The 22,660-nt window shown below is 36.4% G+C and overlaps 1 protein-coding gene across 4 annotated transcripts in view; it reads left to right on the top strand.

The window, feature by feature from the left end:
* The window catches only part of EEA1 (early endosome antigen 1), a 131,667-nt gene that overhangs the window by 29,643 nt on the left and 79,364 nt on the right, over positions 1-22,660 (top strand). For 3 of the 4 annotated variants that reach the window (XR_014297490.1, XM_082667085.1, XM_082667087.1), the window contains exons 2-6: positions 4,140-4,232; positions 11,571-11,699; positions 16,170-16,294; positions 22,141-22,195; positions 22,292-22,357. Coding sequence is in view for 3 of the 4 variants with exons in the window: in XM_082667085.1 (XP_082523211.1) it covers positions 4,140-4,232; positions 11,571-11,699; positions 16,170-16,294; positions 22,141-22,195; positions 22,292-22,357 (468 nt within the window). In the remaining variant the exon portion in view is untranslated. The remainder of the gene's footprint in view (positions 1-4,139; positions 4,233-11,570; positions 11,700-16,169; positions 16,295-22,140; positions 22,196-22,291; positions 22,358-22,660) is intronic. The other variant, XM_082667086.1, reaches the window with a different exon arrangement.

The following is a 22,660-nucleotide window of genomic DNA, read 5'->3' as shown; positions in this document are numbered from 1 at the left end:
ATGGGGCTCAGAAGCACAATCCTACCTAGCCACCAGAGCCAGGTGCTCGAGGGGTGTCTCCTATGTGGACTACATGCAGTTTGTGGGAACACAGCTGCCATGGGGTGCTGGTGGGTGGGGCTGTTGCTTGGGCAGCTGTGAGGCCCACCTGAGGTGTGGGGGTTGGCAGGTGCTCTCTCACCCCTGGTGGGATGTGCCCACTGGTGGAGAATTCCAAAGTGGTGCCTTCCAGCACCAGTATTAGCAAGGTAGCCTGAGATCACATAAATGGCTCCTGCCAGTAACTCAGCCCGTGGGGAGCATTCCAACTGGTTCCTGCCTCTCTGGCAGATGCTTCAAGATTAGTAGGTGAGTCCCCTTCACCTATGGTCTTATGCACTTTTCAATTTGGTGTTTTTGCACTGGTTTTCAGATCAAGTCAATCTGTGTGCAAGTCCTTTAAGAGCAGGTTTTCTATTCCCTGTAGCTTTCCTGGACATATTTCCCGTTGGTTTGCAAAACCAGGTGTTTTGGAGGCTCATCTCTCTTGTGCAGGATCTAAGGGTTGGGGTGCCTGATGTGCTCAAATCCCTCATTCCTCAGGGAAAGGATCCGTGCCTTTGTGGTCCCTCCCAATTGTGGATTGCTGAAGCTGAGGTGCGGTTTTCATATCTTCGCCTGTCCTACACATCTCATTGCTGTCCTTTTATTTCACCCTTTGTTGTGGAGGTTCTGTTCATTCAGTTTTCAGATCCCTTTCTGGGGGAACTGTTCCATATGTGGTTGTACATTTATGTCTGTAGGAGGAGGTCAGTTCATGATCTTTTTATGCTACCATCTTGAACTCTCCCGTAATTTTCCACTTTTGTAAACAATGCTTTGCTTGGAATGCCCATTCATCCCTGCCTGGAAAAGTTTTGATCAAGCTTCAAGCCCAGACACAGTGCTTGTTTGGGTTTACAGCTTTAAAAAATTGTTGTTTATGGCAGGGTGTAGTAGCTTTGGCCAACTTTCTGAGTTCCCACAGTGGGCCTGGCTTCTTGTTACCTATCACATGTAGGGTGTTTTGGTTCCTATTATCTCATTAGAACTTGTTTGCCTCTATCTACTTTAGTTCCCAAACTCTATACTCTGTGTGTTTGTTTTATTTTTTGTCCACTGAGATACTTACCTTGTGTTTGAGCATACGTCTACAATTTTAACATTAAAAAAATTTTAATCAGCTGTTGATCGTTGATTGGAGCTAAGGCAGCTTAGTTTCTATGCTAACTGTGAGTGCAATCTGGACTGGAGTTATGGACACTCTCTCTTTACCATGGCATATTTCAATGTTTTATATCCCTTAGCCTATTCCACATACCCTATTCCACAGTTTAACCTATTTAATACCTGTTTGTGTGTCTATTACTTTATTTCAAACATATGTATTTTTTATCAAATACAGTGTTCTTATTTCTGCCCTGTCTGCTGTTGTGCATTTTTTTCATCTATTTGGAATGATTGTCATTTTAATTAAATTTAACTTTAAGAAATAAGATTTTTTTCAGTTACCACAACTTGCATTGATCTCTTCTTTCTCATAATTCTGCTCACACTCAGAGCTCCCCCCTTTAGCATTTAATTTTTTTCAAATTGTTTCTGATCTCTTTTTTTACACATTAGCTTGGTTTCACCAGCCAAGTTGTATAGTCTACCTGAAGGCTTGCTCCTTGTTTCTCTTACATTGTCCTCATACTCAGTGTCCTCCGTCTGGCATGCAGAGCTTTATAGAATGTTAGGTACTTCATGGGAGATGGATAAATATCTATTGAAGAAACCATAAACAAAATGAATGTGTTTTGTACCTTTTAGTCACTGTAAAAGATATCTAAATTATGTAATAATTTTCCTAAAAAGCACAATTTGGAAGATATTTATCCCCTATCATTTTAAGTTTTTAGCACAAGTTATTCTTATCCCATTGTATTTACAAAGTAAAACTTTTTATAAGTGTAAATGTTAGAATGCTTTATATTGTTTCCTCAGGGTCATTGTTACTGTAATTGCACTTCTCATTGAAGTGATAGGATTTTGGCAGCCTAATAATAGAAAAAGAAGTTCTTAGACAATTTAGCAACAATCTGAGGGAATGAGGGAATATGTGTAAAATATGCACGTCAAAAGCATCTCATGATGATTTTATTGTTTCTTCTTTTTTCCCCGTGCCTCTTGGGCTTACTTAGGTCTGCTTACTAGGATTATTTTAGGCAAATTTAAGGAAGGGTATTTTTGGTGATGATAATAGGATTATGTAGATATTTCTGTGAATTGCTTGTTCTCAGGCAAGGTAAATCTCAGGTGAGAAGCCACCTGGACTCTGGAAAAACTTAGGATACAGAATGGGGAAAGTAGTTCTTGGGAGGTACAGCTTTTGTTTGCAGTGCTTTTGGGGATGGGGTCAGTAGTTTTAAAAACCATTATGATGTGAAGCTCTGCAATGTTGATGAGTCAAAAATGAATTTCTAGTTTTATACAATTATTTATATTAAGTATATAATTAAAATGCTCTTTAATTTTTTTTACTATTTAGTTACTTTTTTGTCACATGCATGAGTATATCATCAAATTCAGATAGTAGGCTTGAGACAAATTAATGTCTCAAGTATATCATTTTGAGAAAGAATTTTGCTTTGTTTTTTTGGAAGAGGGTAGCTGATGTAATAGTTCAAACATGAGAATGTTGTGGATGTTAAGTAAACACAATAAAGACATACTCTGGATAAGTTTAGAAAGAGAGAGTTATGTTTTGCGAAAATATAGGAACATAGATCATCCAATTTGGACAACTCTGATTATTTTTAATATCAAAAATTTCTCAATGTAAAAGTAATTTAACTATGAATCTAAAATTCTGAAAAAAATGTAGCAAAAACAAAAACTGAGAAACTAAAGACCAAAAAACCCATAATTGCTTCTTGCTAAAGAAATTATTGTTTGCATTTTGGGATATTTCCTTTGAATCTCTTTTCTTATATAATTAGTTTTTATACATAATTATAATCATAGTATATGCATGTTATTTCATTTTTTCTATGCAGTTTTTATAATCCTTATTTTAATTGATTAATTTTGAAGTAGTATCAGTTCATCCTTCTTTGGCATTTATGTTGAATATGTAAGTGATGTACAGGGTGTTCATGTTTTGAGACAGATGTTTAGCGATTTGTTCTCAATCTTGGGTGCTTGAGGTATATCTCAGTGGAGATGTCAAGCAGTATGAGTTAGTGATTAAGAATCAGACTGCTGAAGTTAAAATCCTTTCTTCCACTTATTAGCCATGTGACTTCGGGCAAGTAACTTAATTTCTACACCTTTATTCTCTCTTGTATAACGTGGGAATAATGATAGTGTGCACCATAAATGTTTTTGGTAAGGATTATTGAGTCAGTTCTTGTGCTCTGAATCTGTCTTTTAGTCAATATTTTACTAGATTTCCAGTTCCTTTAATGTCATACCTAAGTATAATGAATAATGTTAGATGATAAATGTTGCAGGAGAGGGAAAAAAGAAGGCCTTTAACCCTCCAAACTGTATATTTGATGGTGGAATATTAAGTATTGGAAACAGATTGGTAATGGTTGGCATGGGTAGTAGATGGATGGGTGACTAGATAATGTGGCCTGTGTTGATCTTTTTAGCTCCCCTCAAATCATTGTAGTTCACTTGATGTAGTGGGGAGCAATGCAAGAGGAATTAAAATTTCAGCATTTTAGTTCTGCTTCTTTCTGATTTTTGTTAACAGTAGAATCTTGAGAAGTCCCTTAGCTGCTTTGAATTTGTTTTCTCATCTATGGATATAACATTTTACCTGTCTCTCTCAGAGATGTCTTTATGATTAAATAAGATATTCTGTAAAAGTGAGGTGAAGATGATAAAGCACTATATATAAAAGTAAACTTTTTATTAATTTAAAAAGACTAAAGCTGAGAGAAGGCAGATAGAGATCTTGATACAGTATTACGTCCAGTCAGTCTTTAATAAAGGATAGCTTCTAGTGCTGTTTGAGAGAACATCTACCTTTATGTGTAAGGCTAGCCCTGATTACTGTTTAGGTTATTAAATAGTTTATGAATATATTGTTGATATTTACTTTTTTTTCCCCCTTTCTGCTTGTGTTTCAGACTCCTGGGAGAGTTGGCTCTCAAGGTTCTGATTTAGATTCATCATCAGCTCCTATAAACACAGTGGATGTCAATAATGAAAGCTCTTCAGAGGTATGAAAATAATAATTTGGCAATAAATATTGTTTTATTTAAGGAAAAAATCACAGATATATGGAGTAACAATTGATAATTTTAACTTTTGTAGGGAAAGGTCTCATAAATCTTTCTTACAAATTGGAATGCAATTTTTGAATCTCACTTGTAGATAGATAATAGTGCTTAGTTGTGAGACTGTGAAAGTGTATATTAAGACTGAAAAATAATATTGACAATTTATCTTTAATGTTAAAATCATCTCAACTTAATGAAGATTTAAAAATCTGTTTGTAAAGAATTACCAGTTAATTAGTATCTACTTATGTGTTTGTACTGCCATGAACGACTAAGCTAATGAAGAATTAGATGAACTATAACATTTATACATTATTTGTTGTCTTCATTTATGACTTTGTAAGAACTTCTATGTTTGATAGCTTATTAAAAATTAATGGAGAAAGTAAATAAGTCTAAAAAAGAAATAACTCAAATTTTTTGAGGTCAGCCTTAGAAGTTGCTACATTACTATCATTATTTTTAACAAATAATATATACTCATTATAGAAAAAGGAGATAAGGTAAGAGAACATAAAAACCACCCATAACGCTGCCCCTAAGAGATCAACACACTCACATTTCTGCTCTGACACTTTTTGTCAATTGCCCCTTTCTTGGCCCAGCTGTACCACCTACCCAGTCCCCTTTTCCCTATTCTTTCCCATCTCTTGGTTGGTGAGTCTATTATGTGTATGTTTCTGGGTATTTCTCTATCCATTCATTTCTCTGTTTTGTCTCTTTTTGACCATCTGTCTTCACGTATATGTATGTTAACCATAACAAGATCGAACAAGACTGTGAGAGTGAGAAGAACAGTATCAGTTGAACTTTATTAAGAGCAAGTTTAATGAAATATCTTTAAGGAAAACATTCCAAACGGTATTTATGATATGATGAGCTCAGAGAACTAGGTTGTAACCCTGGAGAGGAATTTAGTATTAATTGTTGACCTCATTTAGACCAAAAACAACAAAAAAAATCTCCAGTGGGTAAATGAGCAGTGCCTGATAATCCTGCTATATTTTCTTATTAGGCTCCCTTTTCTACTCTCTGTGATAGTTGTACTCTCTGCTTTGTCCTCAAACCTTCCATGTGTCTTACCTTAGTCCCGCCTTCTCACTGTCACCTTCTATACCATTGAGAAAAGATGAATGTTCTCATTTTGCCCCTAAAACTATACTTGCACCTGTATTCTCTTTATTACTTTAGTACACGGAAGACAGGTCTCTTTTCCTATCAGATTTCAGTCCTTTCCCTTGTGCTCTGGATTCCATTCTCTCTTCCATTCTCATCTTATCATCTCTCCCTCATGCAACTTTGGTTTTTACCTATGCCACAGATTATTCCCTTCAGCATACAAATACTGCTCTAGAGGTGCCATTAACCTGGGACTCCCTTAAATTAAGTTCGGTACTTGAAATTTTGCACATTACCCACTAGTGTAAATTTCTAACCTAATTGAGGGCTATTGGTGATTATGAATTCTCAGGGGGTATTGTTTTTTCCATATGCCCAGTGTTAAGGTATTGACTTGTTAAGGTCTCAGTTGATATCTCTCCCCACCTCTCTCAATTTCTCTTTTTCTTGCTTAATCTTCCCTTTTACCCTGATGTTGGCTTCCCACTTTGAACAAATTCTAGGTTTTAACATTGTGCCCTTAGCATCCATCTAAATGGGAATTTGAAATATCATGGTCTCCAGGATTTAAAAAAAATGGTCAGAAATAAAGCAGTACCTTGCTTTAATGCTCATTTATATCATATTTTATATATTATGTATAATAATATATATAATAGTATTTTAGTCAGTTATAGGCTATTATAACAAAAGCACTGAGAGGCTTAAACAGCAAACATTTATTTCTCACAGTTCTGGAGGCTGGGATGTTCAACATCAAGGATTTGGCAGATTCTGTGTGTGGTGGGGGCTTCCTTTCTGGTTTGTAGATGGCTGTCCTCACATGGCAGAAGGGGCAAGAGAGCTCTCTGGGGTCTCTTTTATTATATAAAGGTACCAATCCCATTCATTAGGGCTCCACCCTCATGACTTAATCATCTCCCAAAGGCCCCATCACATTGGAGGTTAAGATTTCAACATATGAATTTTGAGGGTACATAGACATTCAGTCTGTAACAAATATATAATCTGTATAATACATAATGTAATAAGTGATATCATATCATTTGTTCTCATCAGGACAGTTGTGCAGACTATTTAGTATATTGCATTGCAGAAGCAAATTCTTTGTTCAGTCTATCCATTTCTAATCTGGCTTCCATCCTTAGTACCCACTGAAATGCACTAATGACCAGCATATTACCAAATCAGGTCTTCATTTTCCTAGTCATTTGGCTAGGGAGAGCAGACTTTTCTTGGAGCTTTTTTGGTAGGTGTCCACTGAAGTTTCCAGGTAGCTGGCTTCTCCAGCAGCCAGTCCAGAATATATGAGACGAAAAGAAAACCCAGAGTACTCACCACTCTCTCAGTCCTTGGCTCCTGAGATCCTCAGCTGGTCTGCCTTCTTCTCTTTACCTTTCAGAGTTTTCTTTTTGTTTTGTTTTATATATAAAGCCTCTGGATTTCAGCTGTACTTAGCAGGAAGAACAGAGAAGTATATCTGTTCCATTTTGTCTGGAACTGGAAATCCAACCATTTTGAAAATTAGAGTATTTATCTTTATATTAAGGAATTATAAGAGTTCTTTATCCTTTGTCAATGTTTTGATTGCCTCCTATTCATCTGATTAGTGAGGGAAGGATTCCTGTCCTAGGCTTATGGGAATAGCTAAACACATAATTAGACAAATGAGACAAATGAGATCAACAGCAGTTTATTAGTCACATATACTCACAGCCCAGAGATGGAGGACACGGTGTGCCATGCAGGGCCGCATGAGGATTGCACTTGGGAACAAAATGAACAACCAGGGATTGTTCAGAGGCAGGCATTGTAGTATCAGGAAAGTAAGGTGCCCCCTGGTTTCTAAAGGAGATGTGATTGGCTTGCTTGAATAATTCCAGGGGCCGGCAGAGAACCTTCTCAGGGATAAGCAGGCCCTGTGCTTGCTGCCTGTGAAGAGGAGGGCTGTTTGGCTAGAACTCCTTATCTGTGAGAGCAGAGTGGGGAGGGGAACTTGCAGTTAGGCCATTTGAAGCCCTCCCAGTTTCACCAGTTGTTAAGGCAACACAAAGTATTGGGCCTTAATTTTAGCCCTTACACCACAATCAGAAATATGTGATGTGTATATTTTTTCTCAGTCTGTGGCTTATTTTTCATTTTGTTAATGTTGTCTTTCAAAGAGAAGAAGTTTTAAATTTTGGTGAAGTACAGTTTGTCAGCCTTTTCTTTTATGATTTTTGCTTTTTGGGTACTACAAAGTTTTTTGCCTACCCCAAGGTTGCAAAACTTCCTCCTATGCTTGCTTCTGATTAAAAAAAAAAAAAAAAATCAAGCTACAAGCATATATTGTACAACACAGAGAACATAGCCAATATTTTATAATAACTATAAATGGAATATAACCTTTAAAAATTGTGAATCACTATATTGTAAACTGTAACTTACATATATTGTACATCCACTATACTTCAATTTAAAAAAAAGATGGAAGGATTAAAAAAATTAAAAAAATCATTTTAGCATGTACATTTAAATGTATGATTTATTTTAAATTATTGTATATGGTATGAGATAGCGGTTGACGTTCATTTTTTCCATGTGAATATGGAAACATTTTTCCATATGCTTGTTGCAGTACCATTTGCTGAAAATATTACCTTTTCCCAATGAATTAAATTTTCACTTTTGTGAGAAATCAATTGACCTTATATATGTGGTTATATTTTTTTATGTTCTTTGATCCAGGCATAATGAACTGATTTTAAGGTGTGCCAAGTTTTTTCTTACCTTTGAACTTTTGTATATGCTGATCTCTGTGCCTTACCTAGTTTTGCTATTTCTTTTTTCTTGGTTAACATCTGATTATCCTTCAAGTCTCATCACAGATAATTTTTCCAATAAACTTTCCTGACTCACATGTTGGATAGATGCTTCTTCCACATGCTTCTGTGGAAAAGAATTCCCTATCCTTTTGGTAATGATTATTAGTCTGAGATTCATTTATCTATCAAATATTTATTGTCACCAGACACTGTTCTGGATGCTGGAGGTATGGCACTGAGTGAAATAGTAAAACATCTTTATGCTGGTGACATTTATTTTTAATTTATTTATTTAATTTATTTTATTTTTGGCTGTGTTGGGTCTTTGTTGCTGCACGCGGACTTTCTCTAGTTGTGGTGCGGGGGCTTCTCATTGCAGTGGCTTCTCTTGAACACAGGCTCTAGGCATGCGGGCTTCAGTAGTTGTGGCATGTGGGCTCACATGCCACAACTACTGAAGTTGCCTCTGAGCAGGGGGTAACTCAGAAAGAACTGAATGAAGTGAGAAATCATGTTGATTTCTGGAGCAAGCATGTTGCAGGCATGTGGAACAAGTCTCTGAGGTGGGAGCATGCCTGGCATATTGAAAAAGCATCCAGGAGGCTAGTGTGGCTCCAGCACAGTGAATGGGGGGCCGTTAGGTTATTGAGGTAATCAGGCCCACCTCATGTAGGGCCTTATAGGCTTTTGCACAGACTTTAGTGTTTTACTCTTGGTGAGATAGGAAGTCATTGGAGAGTTTGGATCAGGGAAAGGACAAAATTTATCTATATTTTTGTAGGATCACTCTAGCTGCTGTGTGCAAAATAAAGCTGTTAATGGGGTAAGGATAGAAGCAGAGAGACTGTTAGAAGGCTTTTACAGTGATCCATGTACACCATGAGGGTGGCTTGGATCAGGGCAGTTGTGGAGGCCCTGAGGTTCTAAACACATTTTGAAGGTAGTTCTAGTAGGATTTTCTGATTAGTGGGGTATTTTCTTTTATAGCTCTTTCAAGAAACATGCAAGCTTATTGAGGATGGGGTCTTTGCTTTATTTTACCATTGCATTCTTAACAACATAGCATAATGACATAATAATCACACTCAGTAAATACTTTTTAAAAAAATTATTCCTTCCTTCCTTCCTTCCTCCCTCCCTCCCTCCCTCCCTTCCATCTTTAGTTGCAGTATGCGGACTTCTTAGTTGTGGCATACGTGCGGGATCTAGTTCCCTGACCAGGGATTGAACTTGGGCCCCCTGCATTGGGAGCACAGAGTCTTACCGACTGGACCAGCGGGGAAGCCCCAATACTTTTTGAACGTATGACTGAATGATGATATGTGGAAACTTAAAGTGAAGAAATGAGTAAAGAGGCAGGCAGCATAAAGATATTGTGGTAAAAAACAATGCAACAGTACGTTAAAAAAAAAAATATTATTCTGTAGTTTTTTTTTTTTTTTTTTTTTTTTTTTCCCCCAGTACGTGGGCTCTCACTGTTGTGGCCTCTCCCGTTGCGGAGCACAGGCTCCGGACACGCAGGCTCAGCGGCCATGGCTCACGGGCCCAGCCGCTCCGCGGCATGTGGGATCTTCCCAGACAGGGGCACAAACCTGTGTCCCCTGCATCGTCAGGCGGACTCTCAACCACTGCGCAACCAGGGAAGCCCTATTATTCTGTAGTTTTAATACTTGGGCCTGTGATTGCCTGGAAGACAACCCTTTCATCAGTAAAAAGAAAAAATAAGTGAATTCATGTTCCTCACTTTCATCCCCTGGCTAATCTCCTTAAAGGGTTGTTAACAAGAGGAACAATGATATTAATGATATTAATGATAGCTAACATTTATTGAATGTTTTCTTTGTATCAGATGCTGTGATAAGGACTTAGTATGTATTATTTAATTCTCACGAGACCCCCTCCCCCATATGGAGTAGGTGTTACTGTTACCTCATTTAACAGATGAGGAAATTGAAGGTAATATAAGCTACTAAGAGTGGTGTGGATCCAGGATTCAAGCCCAAGACTAGCTCTTAACTGCTACCCTGTCTTGCCTCTTACTTTGGAACCTTGTTTGTAGTCTTCCTCTTCCTTGCTACGATCCTAACGTACATCAAGGAACTCAAGGAACATCTTAGCCTCCCAGTTCTTAATGTTATCAGTGCCAATGATCTTTATTACTTTTCTTTTCTAATTACTCAAGCCCATGGCAGTACCTTCCATCTTCTTATCAGGCAGAATAATTTTACCTGACATGTTAAAATCATATCTCTGTGTTCCTTACCTCAACTCACTATCCTCTCAAAAACTTTCATAGTCTCACTACTTACCTCCTTTGGCCTTGCTGATTATTTTAGATTTTTAATTTTTATTTTTTCTTCTAGTCTGTCAACCTTTCTTCGCTTCGTTTCCTTTACTCTCTAACCATACATCTAATGACAGTTAATACTTGTTGAGCACTTATAATGTCTCAGGCACTGTACTAAGCATTTTATACACTGCACAATAACTCTAGACAAATAGGTGCTAATATTAGTCCCATTTTATAGATGAGGAAACTGACATTTAGCAGGGTAAAGTGAATTTTTTAAAGTCATATAGTCAGTATTGGTTGAGACTCAAACCCACATCTATTTCTGACACCAAAACTCATGACGTTATAACCTTTGTAACCTATTGTCCTTCACCACTGTCTTCATTTAATTTACTTTCTCCCTGATACTCTGAACTCCTTTATTCTCTTATCCTTTTACTGTTCCTATCTGACAAAACCCCAAACCATAGATCAGTGTAACAGCCCACATTTTAAAATACATATATTGTTAGGTATGGGGAATTTGGGAGATTGTTTTAAAATGATTTTATTTGGCTCATAAAATTAGAAGGAAGGGTAACCTACTGGGAATTATGGGTATGGGCAAGAATGGGACCTTAGGCTAGTGGAATATGGTGAAGACTACAAATTGCTTTCATTATAACAACTTTTTTGTTGAGAACATCATCTACATTAAAAGTATTTGTTAAAACTGCCAGTCATTTCTTGATCTAAAATAAAAGCTACCTTGCCAATACTAGCTCTTAGATGAGTAAGGACAAATTATCATAAACAAAAAGCATAGTAATATTCCAACTAAAGCAACTGGTTACTCAATAAAATTGACCAATGGGAATCTATAGCATAAGGATGGAAACTAATTTCAGAGTCCTAATTTGGATAGGTCTTTCACCTTTTGTACAGTTACTACTTGAAAATTTCCCTTCCATATACTAAAAAGAAATATACTATTATTTTCCTGTTATGTCTATTTTCATTGTTTCTATTTTGTTTCATAAATAACTTTTTGTATATATCCTCCTAAAAGTTGTTATTTCACAGGGTTTCATCTGCCCATTATGTATGAAAAGATGTATAACTGCTATTGATTTGTCGGAGCATTACCAGAAAGTGCACGCTGAAAATGAGACAAGAGGACAGGAACTTCTTCTTAATGACTCCAGTGTTACTGTGGGTCCTGAATATTTTGTTTTAGCAGCTTGGTTTTGGGTTGCTCAAAATAGCTTTGTTTTTCCTTGCCTCAGTGTTGCTTAACTTTTTCTGCTATAAGGGAATGTGGATTGTTTTAATTATGCATGCTCTAAGAAGGTTTAATAAGGAAAAGAGGCTCTTGGGAAGTTGGCTGTTCTTACTGTTTGCAGCAGTCTTTTTGTGAATCTGTAAACATATATAAAAGTTTAAGTTTATATTTTTGCATAAAATTTGCCATGAAATTTGAAATATAAAGTGAATGTTTTTTATTTCAACATTTGTAAGTTATATCTTTATTATGTAGTTAATGTTTTATTAATGAATGTTTTAAAATACTTTAGGTTAAGATGCTTTACTCTTACATAGAAAGAGGACTTTGCATGTCAACTGTTACTGTCTTTATTTGGAAAAATATACAGCATTAGAATCTGGATCTACGACTGTTTCAGTCTTTGTTTTGATTCCCCAGACCTGTTGGAAGTGACAGAATGATATACACCTGTTATTAATCATGGGTCACCCAAATGTTCTCTGTAGTGTGTGAGGCTGGTGTATACAGAAGGCTGGGAGTGGGAGCGAGTGAGGGGAAGTGTTGCCCATTTTTAATCTGGAAAAAATTTCTCAGATGATATATCTCCTTTCTTGGAAAACTACTACAGTATTCTAAAAACAAAGGGAGACATAGCTTTTTAAAAAATTCTTTTACAAATCTTTTAAAAGAATGAAACTTTTTTTACCATGAAAGACAAAAAAATCAGACTTACTCTTTCCTATGAATTAATGATGTATAAGAAAACGATCTGACCAAACTTTCACTTATTTAACATTAATAGAGTACCTCTTATGTGCCAGGTATTTTGGTAGGTACAGGAAATAAAAAGGTAAATAAGATATGGTCTCTATGCCAGGAAGTTTTTCTGATAGATATTTGCAAAAAGAGTACAATGTCTGATTCAGCTTGAGGGGAACTGCAGAAGAACTTGAAGAGGGGAACAATTAAACCAGACATTCTCTAGGGTGGTGGGGAAATGAGTGCAAATAGGACACCAGTTAAACTACGGAGGCAGTGTGAGCAAAGATAGAGGCATAAAAGATTCTTGGAACTCTGCTTAGCATTTTACCAGTTGTTTTTCTTACAGAACATATGGGTCAACTTTTCTTTATGGGTTAGCCAAAATCAAAAGTGACTATCTTACCTACCTGTCACTTAAATAAGAACTTTCCTTTTAACTGAAAGGACACTTGGTACAATAGGATATCATAAGTATCAAGTTAACCTGAGTTCTTAGCTATGGTGGATCTGAGAAAGGATTACAGATAACTGAAAACTAACAGTAAGGAATTTAATCTTAAGTCAGCACTATGTGTGTGTGTGTGTGTGTGTGTGTGTGTGTGTGTGTGTGTGTATGTGTGAGAGAGAGAGAGAGAGAGAGAGAGAAGGTGAGATATTTGGAATGATTAAGGGAAATAAAATGTAGCTGGCTATTTTGGTGTATTATTTTTTGCTGTTTTACTGTTTGTAAGTTATCTATCTAGCAACCTTAATTCCCTTGAAGATAGTTTAGAAAAAATAGAGGAGTCTCTTAATATCCAGAATTAGTATCACAAAGCCCATGAACTAAAGGTCATGTACTCTATTCATGGGACTTCCCTCAGATATTCATTCTGAGCTTATTTTACTTTTTTTTTAAAAAAAATATTTATTTTTATTTTTGGCCGCGTTGGGTCTTAGTTGCGGCACGTGGCATGCGGGATCTTTCGCTGCAGCGTGCACGCTCAGTAGTTGTGGCGCGCAGGCTCCAGAGCGCATGAGCTCTGTAGTTGTGGCATGCGGGCTTAGTTGCTCCATGGCATGTGTTCCCTGCCCAGGGATCGAACCGCATCCCCTGCATTGGAAGGTGGATTCTTAACCACTGGACCACCAAGGAAGTCCCTTTACTTTTATTTTAAATGAGTGATGTGGTTTAATAAACTTTTTTTCCCTTAATCTGTCTTTCCTATCCATATCAGGCAAGTGCTGCTAGAAATAGCATAGGAATAATTTTTAGAAATGATTGTTGAAAGACAAAACAGGGTGTAAGAAAAACTATAGAATGTGGGTACAGGAATTAGAGACTTGCCAGAATTAATAGAGTGGAAGACACCCATTCAGTGATTAATATTTATGCTTCTGGGACATTAAGCAAAGGTTTAATATCATCTTTTTAAGTAGGTGAGGAAGTGCATATATGTATTTTAGAATTATTTTCATCAGAAATGTCCCAAAATTGAAGTTTTATTTAAACATGCAAGCTCTAATCACATGGAAAAGTTACTTAGGTGGAATATTTCTAAATATGTATTACTAAATTTCTAAAATTTCTCTTTAGGGATGAATCAGTTCTTTCTGGAGTATTAACCTGGTGATGTTTAGAAGCTTTAAGAAAGTATGGCATACCCTAATGGGATCATTAGCTTTTTGGCGTCCTTGGGTATCTCGAGCCAAAACCTGGAAGTAAAGACAGTGGTCAAAAAGCCAAAGTTTTGAAGATTAAATAGCATAATTGGGATGTGAATTTCCTGAGGAACACTGTAATTTGCCTTCTAGTTACTAGCAGAAGCTGAGACACGAAAGAGAAATGACAAGCTAAATATTATAGGGGTTTATGTGCTGTTGCACTAAAAGCATGTTAACTAGTGTGGTACAGCAGTTACTGGGCAGAAGTTATAAGAATACCAAATAGAGCTTAATATAGAGCCATTATGAAATATGATGGTAGATAATAGATGGCTTTGAAAAAAGATAATACCAAGTAGATTAAAACACAGGCTGGGGGCATTCATTCATTCAGAAGACAGTGCTGAGCATCACATATCTGGATCCTAATGGCATTATTCTGATGCCCAAAGGTGCATCCTCAGTACTACTGTCTTTGCTTACTTTAGGAGTTTCATAAGACATCATTGCATTCATTCACCTGTAGTGCCCCTGCCCTTCACTCTGGCTCTGTGATCAGAACATACCTCTGTTTCCCAAATGCAGCATGACTGTGTTTCATACCTTTTCCTATATCTTTGTTCATGCTCCTCCATGTGCTTAGAATGCCTTTATTTCTGACAAGTAAATTCCTATTCAGTACCTAATTCCAATGTCTCATATAGACATATTTCTACATATATGTATATACACACATACATAATATGTATGTGTTTGTGTGTGTGTGTGTGTGTGTTTAGTTTTTGGAAACTAACTGCTGCTGCAGGCAGATTTGGATATTCCTCTTGTGTTCCTGTAGTTCTTTATATATATCAATACTTCTGTTATACCATTGTCTGGTAATGTTATGTTCATTGAGCCTTGATTCTGCCATATGATGTGCATAAATGATGTGAAGGTATGTTATTTGTATAGCATCCAACAAAGGAGCAGAAGTTATTTGTTTATTCTTAGTTTTTATGTGTCCGGAGTACTTATTACTTAGCTCAGTCTATCCTTTGGAAGGTTTTATAATCTGCAAGCTGTTAAAGCTCTTCTGTTTTTTTGCCAAATTCTGCCCGCCAGGTTCATTCATATTTCATTAAATAAGTACACTCTGTAGAAAGTATATGGTATGTTCAAAATACTGCACTAGCCATTAGGGAAACGTAGATTAAAAGCTTCATTGTGTTGTGCATTATAGTGGATGTAGAAACTTGACAAACTGATGATGAGAATGCTGGAGGAAAAAAGCAATATATGCAAAGGAGTAAAAATGTGAGATACTGTGGTGTGTTCAGGGAAACATAGGTGCTTCAGTATAGTTGAAGCATGTTATATAGAGTAAGGAATGTCCAGAGATCAGATTGGTTAGGTCATTGGGGAACTATACCTGCAGGACCTTGTACGCCATAACTATATAATAATTCTGGGATTATTTATAAGTTTTTAATATTTTATGGGACTATATATTAATTTTAAGCTTTTATAGTGTTAATCTTAAGTTAGCAAGGAATTTATTGATGAAAATACTTCTCAACCATTGTAGATACTCTGTGGTAATTATGAGTTATTTATATTACCTTTTTTCTCAATGATCAGAGTGCTTCATGTTCTTAATATTTTGGTTATTCCTGTGCAGTAGACTGGAGCAGATATTGTTTTACTGAGGGAGATATCTAGAGAGATGGAGGATATGATGGCAAGGCTTCTCAGCTAGACTTCTAGATTAGAACTAACTTCTCAGATTAGAATTCTATACTCTAGGCATTAATTTATTCAACCTAAAAGATGGTTGTAAGGGTTTTAAAAAACATTTTGTAAACTGCAACCAGGATAGGCAGTGATGTACCTTTGCACAGTACCAGAATTTGGGCTTAACACTGTAAATTACAATTTACCTGTTGGTATGAATAATACATATGACTGTATTTAATAACATACAAATAGTTATTTTGCAATACTAAATACTATTTTGAAACCTTTTTCTGTAGGGTTTCATATGTCCGCAGTGTATGAAATCTCTTGGATCCGCTGATGAACTTTTCAAACACTATGAGGCAGTCCACGATGCTGGTAATGATTCGAGTCATGGAGGAGAAGCTCTGGCTCTGAAGCGGTACAGTATAATAGTTTTGAAGTGTAATGTAGTGAATGCATGTGATATCATTGTTTTATCATGAATACTTAGTTTTCGAAAAGAGTAGTGTTTTTATATTATTTAATTTAAATCTATTTTCTTTTAGCATAGCCTTCGTCTTTTATTGTTATAACCAATCCTATCCTTGACCAAAAACTATCTATACCAGCATCTACAATATGGTTCACTGGTTTATATTTTTAATAAAGATTGTGATTTTTTAAAAGGTTAAATTTGATTTAGCAATTCTGCTTAATAAAGAATGATATGCTTTGTTTAGAAGATTTTACAGTAAGTTGTTAAAATAATGAATTTAGCAAAGAATTAAATTGAATAATTATTAAAAAAACATTTTTTTTGTAATCACCAGTATAACAGCAAGCACACATAACACATTCTACTTCTTGACAATTTTGCCTGACCATTTTAAGAATTAAACTAAAATATAATTAATTAGAACAGCATTCAACAGTATGACTTTGCTTTTCTTCTTCTACTGGTAAGGACTCTTGTCTTATATTCCCACTAAGGAAGAAAACTTGATTTTATTCTACTTATAAAAAATTGTTTTTCATGTTTTTCTTTAAAAAAAAAGCCTCTTAGTTGGTTAATATGCTATAGCATAAAGGACACCACATTAAGGAAAAGTATTATGACCACATTTTGGTTGATAGATACGTAGAACTATAAAATATGGTTGTTTTAATTTATTAAAATATGTGGGAAAACCAGAGCTTTTGGGAAATATGAATCTTCCCTTTTACATGACTATTAGTGCTCTTTAGGATTTTAATGTATGAGTCAATAATTTTGGGTACTGTTCTTTTGTCATTTGTTAGGAGATAGATATAAAATATATACTTATATATAAATGTTTATATATTTAGTGTCAGTTTAACAGAGTTGCTTTCTCAGCTGTGAATTAGTGCCGAATACATGAACTTTCAACATAAAAAGATCCATAGTCTACCTGTGTTCTTGCTTCTTAACTTTTCATCCAATGTTTAGCTCACTAAAACCTGGTTTTTGCCCTATGATTCTCCTGAAAATACTTCTTCAAAGGTCAACGGTAAAAAAAAAACCTGGATTATTTTCAGTTTTTATTTTACTTGACCTCTGTTTTGGTTATCTATATAACTGTGTAATAGTCCACTCCAAACCTAGTGGTTTAAAACTGTAACTCTGTATTACTTCTCATGATTCTTTGATTTGACTGGGTGGTTCTGCTTTAAGTTATGTAGAGTTGAGTGCTGGGAAGGCCAGAAGGTCCAAAATGACCTCACATTCACGGCTGGGAGATGATGCTGGATGCTGGCTGTCAGCTCAGCTGGGGCTGTATATGAGGGGACTCAGTTTTCCTTCATGTAGGCCTCTCTATGCTGCTGCTTGGACTTACAGGCCAGCAATTGGGTTCTAATAAAGAGCATTACAAGAGGAAAGAAACAGAAGCTGCCAGTTATCTTAAGGCCTGGCTTCAAAAGTTTCAGAGTGTCACTTCTGCCATATTTTATTGGTCATAGTAGCTACAGGAGTGCTCAGGAAACTGAGGGCCAGCTCAGATTGAAGAGGCCAAGAAGTAAGCTCTATCTTTCAGTGGAGGAGTGGCTTCTGTGTATACGAAGGGAAGAACTTGATGGCAGCCATCTTTGTAGACTATTTATTACAATCTCTGCACAATTTGGTTCTTCTGGCTCTCTTTCCTTCTACTCTTCTGAGACAGCACATCATTGTGATAATTCTTTCTTGATATGTTTAATGTACTCCCTTCCTCTATATAATGTACTTGGGGTAATATCCATATCCATGACTTCCTCCTAAACTACATCTCCAACCTAGAATTATCTCCCAAGTTGCCTACTAGGTATCTTCTCTTAGATGTTCCAAAGGAACATCTCCCTGTTGACATTTGTAAACAGGGTTCATTATATTTCCTTCTAAACCTTTTCCTTACCTACTGTTACATCTTCTGGTTAATGGCAACATTATCTTTCCACCAAGTTACTAAAGCCAGAAAATTGGATATGCTCATTTTTACACACTTACCCTCCCCTATTTGATCTGTCACAAAGTTTAGTTAATTCTATCTCCTTAAAGCTCTTATAACCCTTTTTTTTTTTTTTTTTTTTTGCGGTACGCGGGCCTCTCACTGTTGTGGCCTCTCCCGTTGCGGAGCACAGGCTCCGGACGCGCAGGCTCAGCGGCCATGGCTCACAGGCCCAGCCGCTCCGCGGTATGTGGGATCCTCCCAGACCGGGGCACAAACCTGTGTCCCCCGCATCGGCAGGTGGACTCTCAACCACTGCGCCACCAGGGAAGCCCCTCTTATAACCTTTTTTTATCTTCCCTGCTACGGCTTAGTTTAGGCTTCATCATCTCTCACTCAAAAATATTTTTCAGTATTTATAGTTAGTTCTCTCCCTATGTATTGTACCTCTCTACTTAACTCTCCATGTTGCTGCCAGACTAGTATTCTTTTTCTTTTTTTAAAAAATAAATTATTTATTTTATTTTTGGCTGCATTGGGTCTTTGTTGCTGCATGTGGGCTTTCTCTAGTTTCAGTGAGCAGAGGCTACTCTTCGTTTTGGTGCGCGGGCTTCTCATTGCAGTGGCTTCTCTTGTTGTGGAGCACGGACTCTAGGCGCATGGGCTTCAGTAGTTGTGGCATGCAGTCTCAGTAGTTGTGGCTCACGGGGTCTAGAGCGCAGGCTCAGTAGTTGTGGCGCACGGGCTTAGTTGCTCCACGGCATGTGGGATCTTCCCAGACTAGCGCTCGAACCCATGTCCCCTGCATTGGCAGGCGGATTCCTAACTACTGTGCTACCAGGGAAGCCCCAGACTAGTATTCTTAAAATGGAAATTTGATTGCTTTATTCTGAATATTAACTTTCACTAGTTTCTCATTGTTTATGGAATAGTCAGTGTATACTTTTCCAGGTTTATTTGTTATTATATGTGTTCTTCCCATCTTCCTGTACCTCTCCAATTTCTTAAAATTACATCCTGCCCTTCTATAACATATTGGGTAGCATGTGACTATGGGCAAGATATGTCTTCTAGATCAAAGCCCACGTGACTTACGTGGGTCATGAAACCTTTTTGTTTTAAAGCTCTACAGTTAACATATGACAAACTGAGAATTCCATCAACATCAATCATATATATGAAACGTGATGCATTAGTTTTCTTGGGTCCAGATTTTAAAATTAGATGTATGGATAGCATATGCAGAATACAAAATTCAAATGGTTCAAAAAATTATGTGGTATAAATTGACTCCTTGCCACCCTTTCCCCCTAGCCTCTTACTTATCATCAGTTTCTTGTGTATATTTACAGAGATAGTGTATGCATGTATACACATATGCTTATATCTGTGTATATATAAAGAAATATATAAATGTATGTAATTACATAAAAGAGAAGTTCTACATTGTCCTATACCTTTTGTTTCTCTGTGTATCTTATGGATTGTTTCATATCAATGCAGGTAAAGCTATCTCATTCTTCTTAATGACTGCATGGAATTTTATCATTCTCCTGATCATAGCATTTAGGCTATTTCCAGTGTTTTGTAATTATAAATGTTGTGGTATATGTCCTTGTGGACATAACATTTGCACATGTTTGAATATATCTGGAAGATAAATTTCTAGAAATGGAATTTTTGGATAAAGTTTCCCTTTAAAATTTTGATTGATGTTTCCTAATTTTCTTTTGTAAATACCCTAGATTGCTTTGATATGTTACACGTTTCAAAAGATTTTCTTTGTTAGGCAAATTGCTTCAAAAATTTGTTAAGTGGCACTTTTTAAAAGATTAATTGGAGTAACTGAGCCCACCCAATTAGAAGTTGAATTGGAATTATCTTCCTTTATCTTCCTTGCAATTTCATTCAATTTAGTATTAGCCTTTCAAGAATATTGTTATTAATTCCTCTCTTCATCATTTTAGTTTATACATAGAGTTGGAAGATTAATAAAGAGTAGGGAAAACTTAAAACGTATATACACTTTTCTATACACATATTAAAACTAAGTGTTTCCTGTGTTCTTCTCATATTAAGACTAAGTTGGCAGGTGGTTTCTACAAGTTGGGTAAGTTCCTAGGGCCACATGGGAGAGAGGGAGGGGAGGGGAGACACACACACACACACACACACACACACACACACACACGAAGTAAAGAAAACTAATGAAAGTGTCATAAAAAGACAAATTTTAAGAGTCAACAAAAGAAACAGGAATCTATTATCCAGTTTTATTTTTGTATTCAGAGATTAAAGACGTCACCTCAAAGTTTATCTCCATCATGAAGTGCTTGTAAGTAGAAGTGATCACTATCTTTATGCCTCTGTTTTTTTAAAAAATTAATTGATTTATTTTTGGCTGCATTGGGTTTTTGTTTCTGTGTGTGGGCTTTCTCTAGGTGCGGCGAGTGGTGGCTACTCTTTGTTGTGGTGTGCGGGCTTCTCATTGAGGTGGCTTCTCTTGATGTGGAGCATGGGCTCTAGGCGCTCGGGCTTCGGTAGTTGTGTCATGCGGGCTCAGTAGTTGTGGCTCGTGGGCTTTAGAGCACAGGGTCAGTAGTTGTGGCGCACGGGCTTAGTAGCTCCACAGCATGTGGGATCTTCCCGTACCAGGGATCGAACCCGTGTTCCCTGCATTGGCAGGTGGATTCTTAACCATTGCACTACCAGGGAAGTCCCTATGTCTCTGTTTTTATTTTTATCATAGAACTGATGGTCTGTTACTCTTCTTTCCATGTTTACTTGCCCCATTAAACTGAACAACTTGAGAGTCTGGCATAGACAAGTTCTGTTGAATAATGAAGTAATTCTTTACATATGAATGGCTACCAAAGGTAGAGGATTTATTTCTCCATCTTTCACATTTTTCTTTGTTGGCAATTTCCTTCTTTTTCTATTATTAACCATGTTTCACAGATGAAGCTGACTCTGTTATTTGTTCTCTACCCCCACTCCCATCCTAGAGAATAATTCTCGCACCAGTATGTCCCATTATCTTTTACTTTCTGATAACGCTTGTGCTGGTGTGGACTTGGTCTTCTGAAACATTAGAACTGATCCTGTTCTGTTCCCTTTGTACTAGAATCAGTTAACTTGAGTATTCCCAATCAGCTCAGTTCAGTTTTGTGTCTTCTACCATGGCAGCCATTGGAGTGGCGTGGAGGAAGGAGAGTCCCTTTTTCTGCTATTTATAATCCAACAGGGGAAGATATGTTCCTCATATCCACAAGAATAATCCTAAATGTGTTTTCTCATGGAATCTTTTTCCTGCATTAGGTCCTTGAGGTGTCTGCTCACCATTCTTTGTCAGACTGACAGAGAATTAGGTGAAGTGAACAGAATGTGAAGTTTTGACAGGAAAGAGCATTTCAGACTCAAGAAACAGAAAGAAGCCAGAATTGTTAGAGCTAAAGTAATGAGGGTGAGAGTGGTAAGGCAGGGAGTAGATTGTGCAGATTTTATAGTCCTTGTCAATGAGTTTAGATTTTACACTACTGCAATAGGAAGCTATTGATGCTTATTGCTGGTAAATTAATGGGAGATATTTTGCTTTGGGCTCAGGTTCTTGACAGTCAGTTTTATCATTTCCATGAGAAAATATTCTTCCCTTTATAGACAATGTGCTTTAGGAATAAAATTATTTTCCCAAGGATTTTATATATATATGTATGCCACTATACATAAAATCTATAGTATTTTTTTAAGACTTGAGAAAATTAGAATACTAATATGCAGTCACTGGCCATGATTTGTTAAAGAACATTAACTATTAATTCCTTTTTTTTCAACTTATGTTTAGAGATGACATAACACTACTCAGACAAGAGGTCCAAGACCTACAGGCTTCACTTAAGGTAAGACTAAAAATGATTATACTTGTTTATTTTCAGTGTTTCAGATAAATAAAATCTTTTACAATTTACTAATTAAAAACTGTTTTCTTCTCTTAGGAGGAAAAATGGTACTCAGAAGAATTAAAGAAAGAATTAGAAAAATTTCAAGGGCTGCAGCAGCAAGTAATTGCTTTTAAATACTTGAAGTGTGTTATTAGTTGTTTATTTTCATTGTTGAAAATTAAGCATAATACTTTTTTGTAAACAGGTGGCCTGATATGAATAACTTCCTAATTTGTTTCTCTGTGTATTAGCCTACATGTATATCCTTTGTAGTACTAATGAAAGCAAACCAATATAACTAATATGTGGGAAGGTCAGATGTAACTCCTTAAAGGTGCTCCATTAAGAATCATTTACCTATGGATTGTTTAAAACATTATTCTTATTTTCCGACAATATACCTAAATGGTTAAGAAATATAGG

This window comes from Grampus griseus (assembly GCF_964374135.1).
Source record: "Grampus griseus genome assembly, chromosome: 11".
NCBI classification, from domain to species: domain Eukaryota; kingdom Metazoa; phylum Chordata; class Mammalia; order Artiodactyla; family Delphinidae; genus Grampus; species Grampus griseus.
The sequence above is the reverse complement of the archived record's forward strand: the minus strand, read 5'-3'. Positions and strand labels throughout refer to the sequence as shown.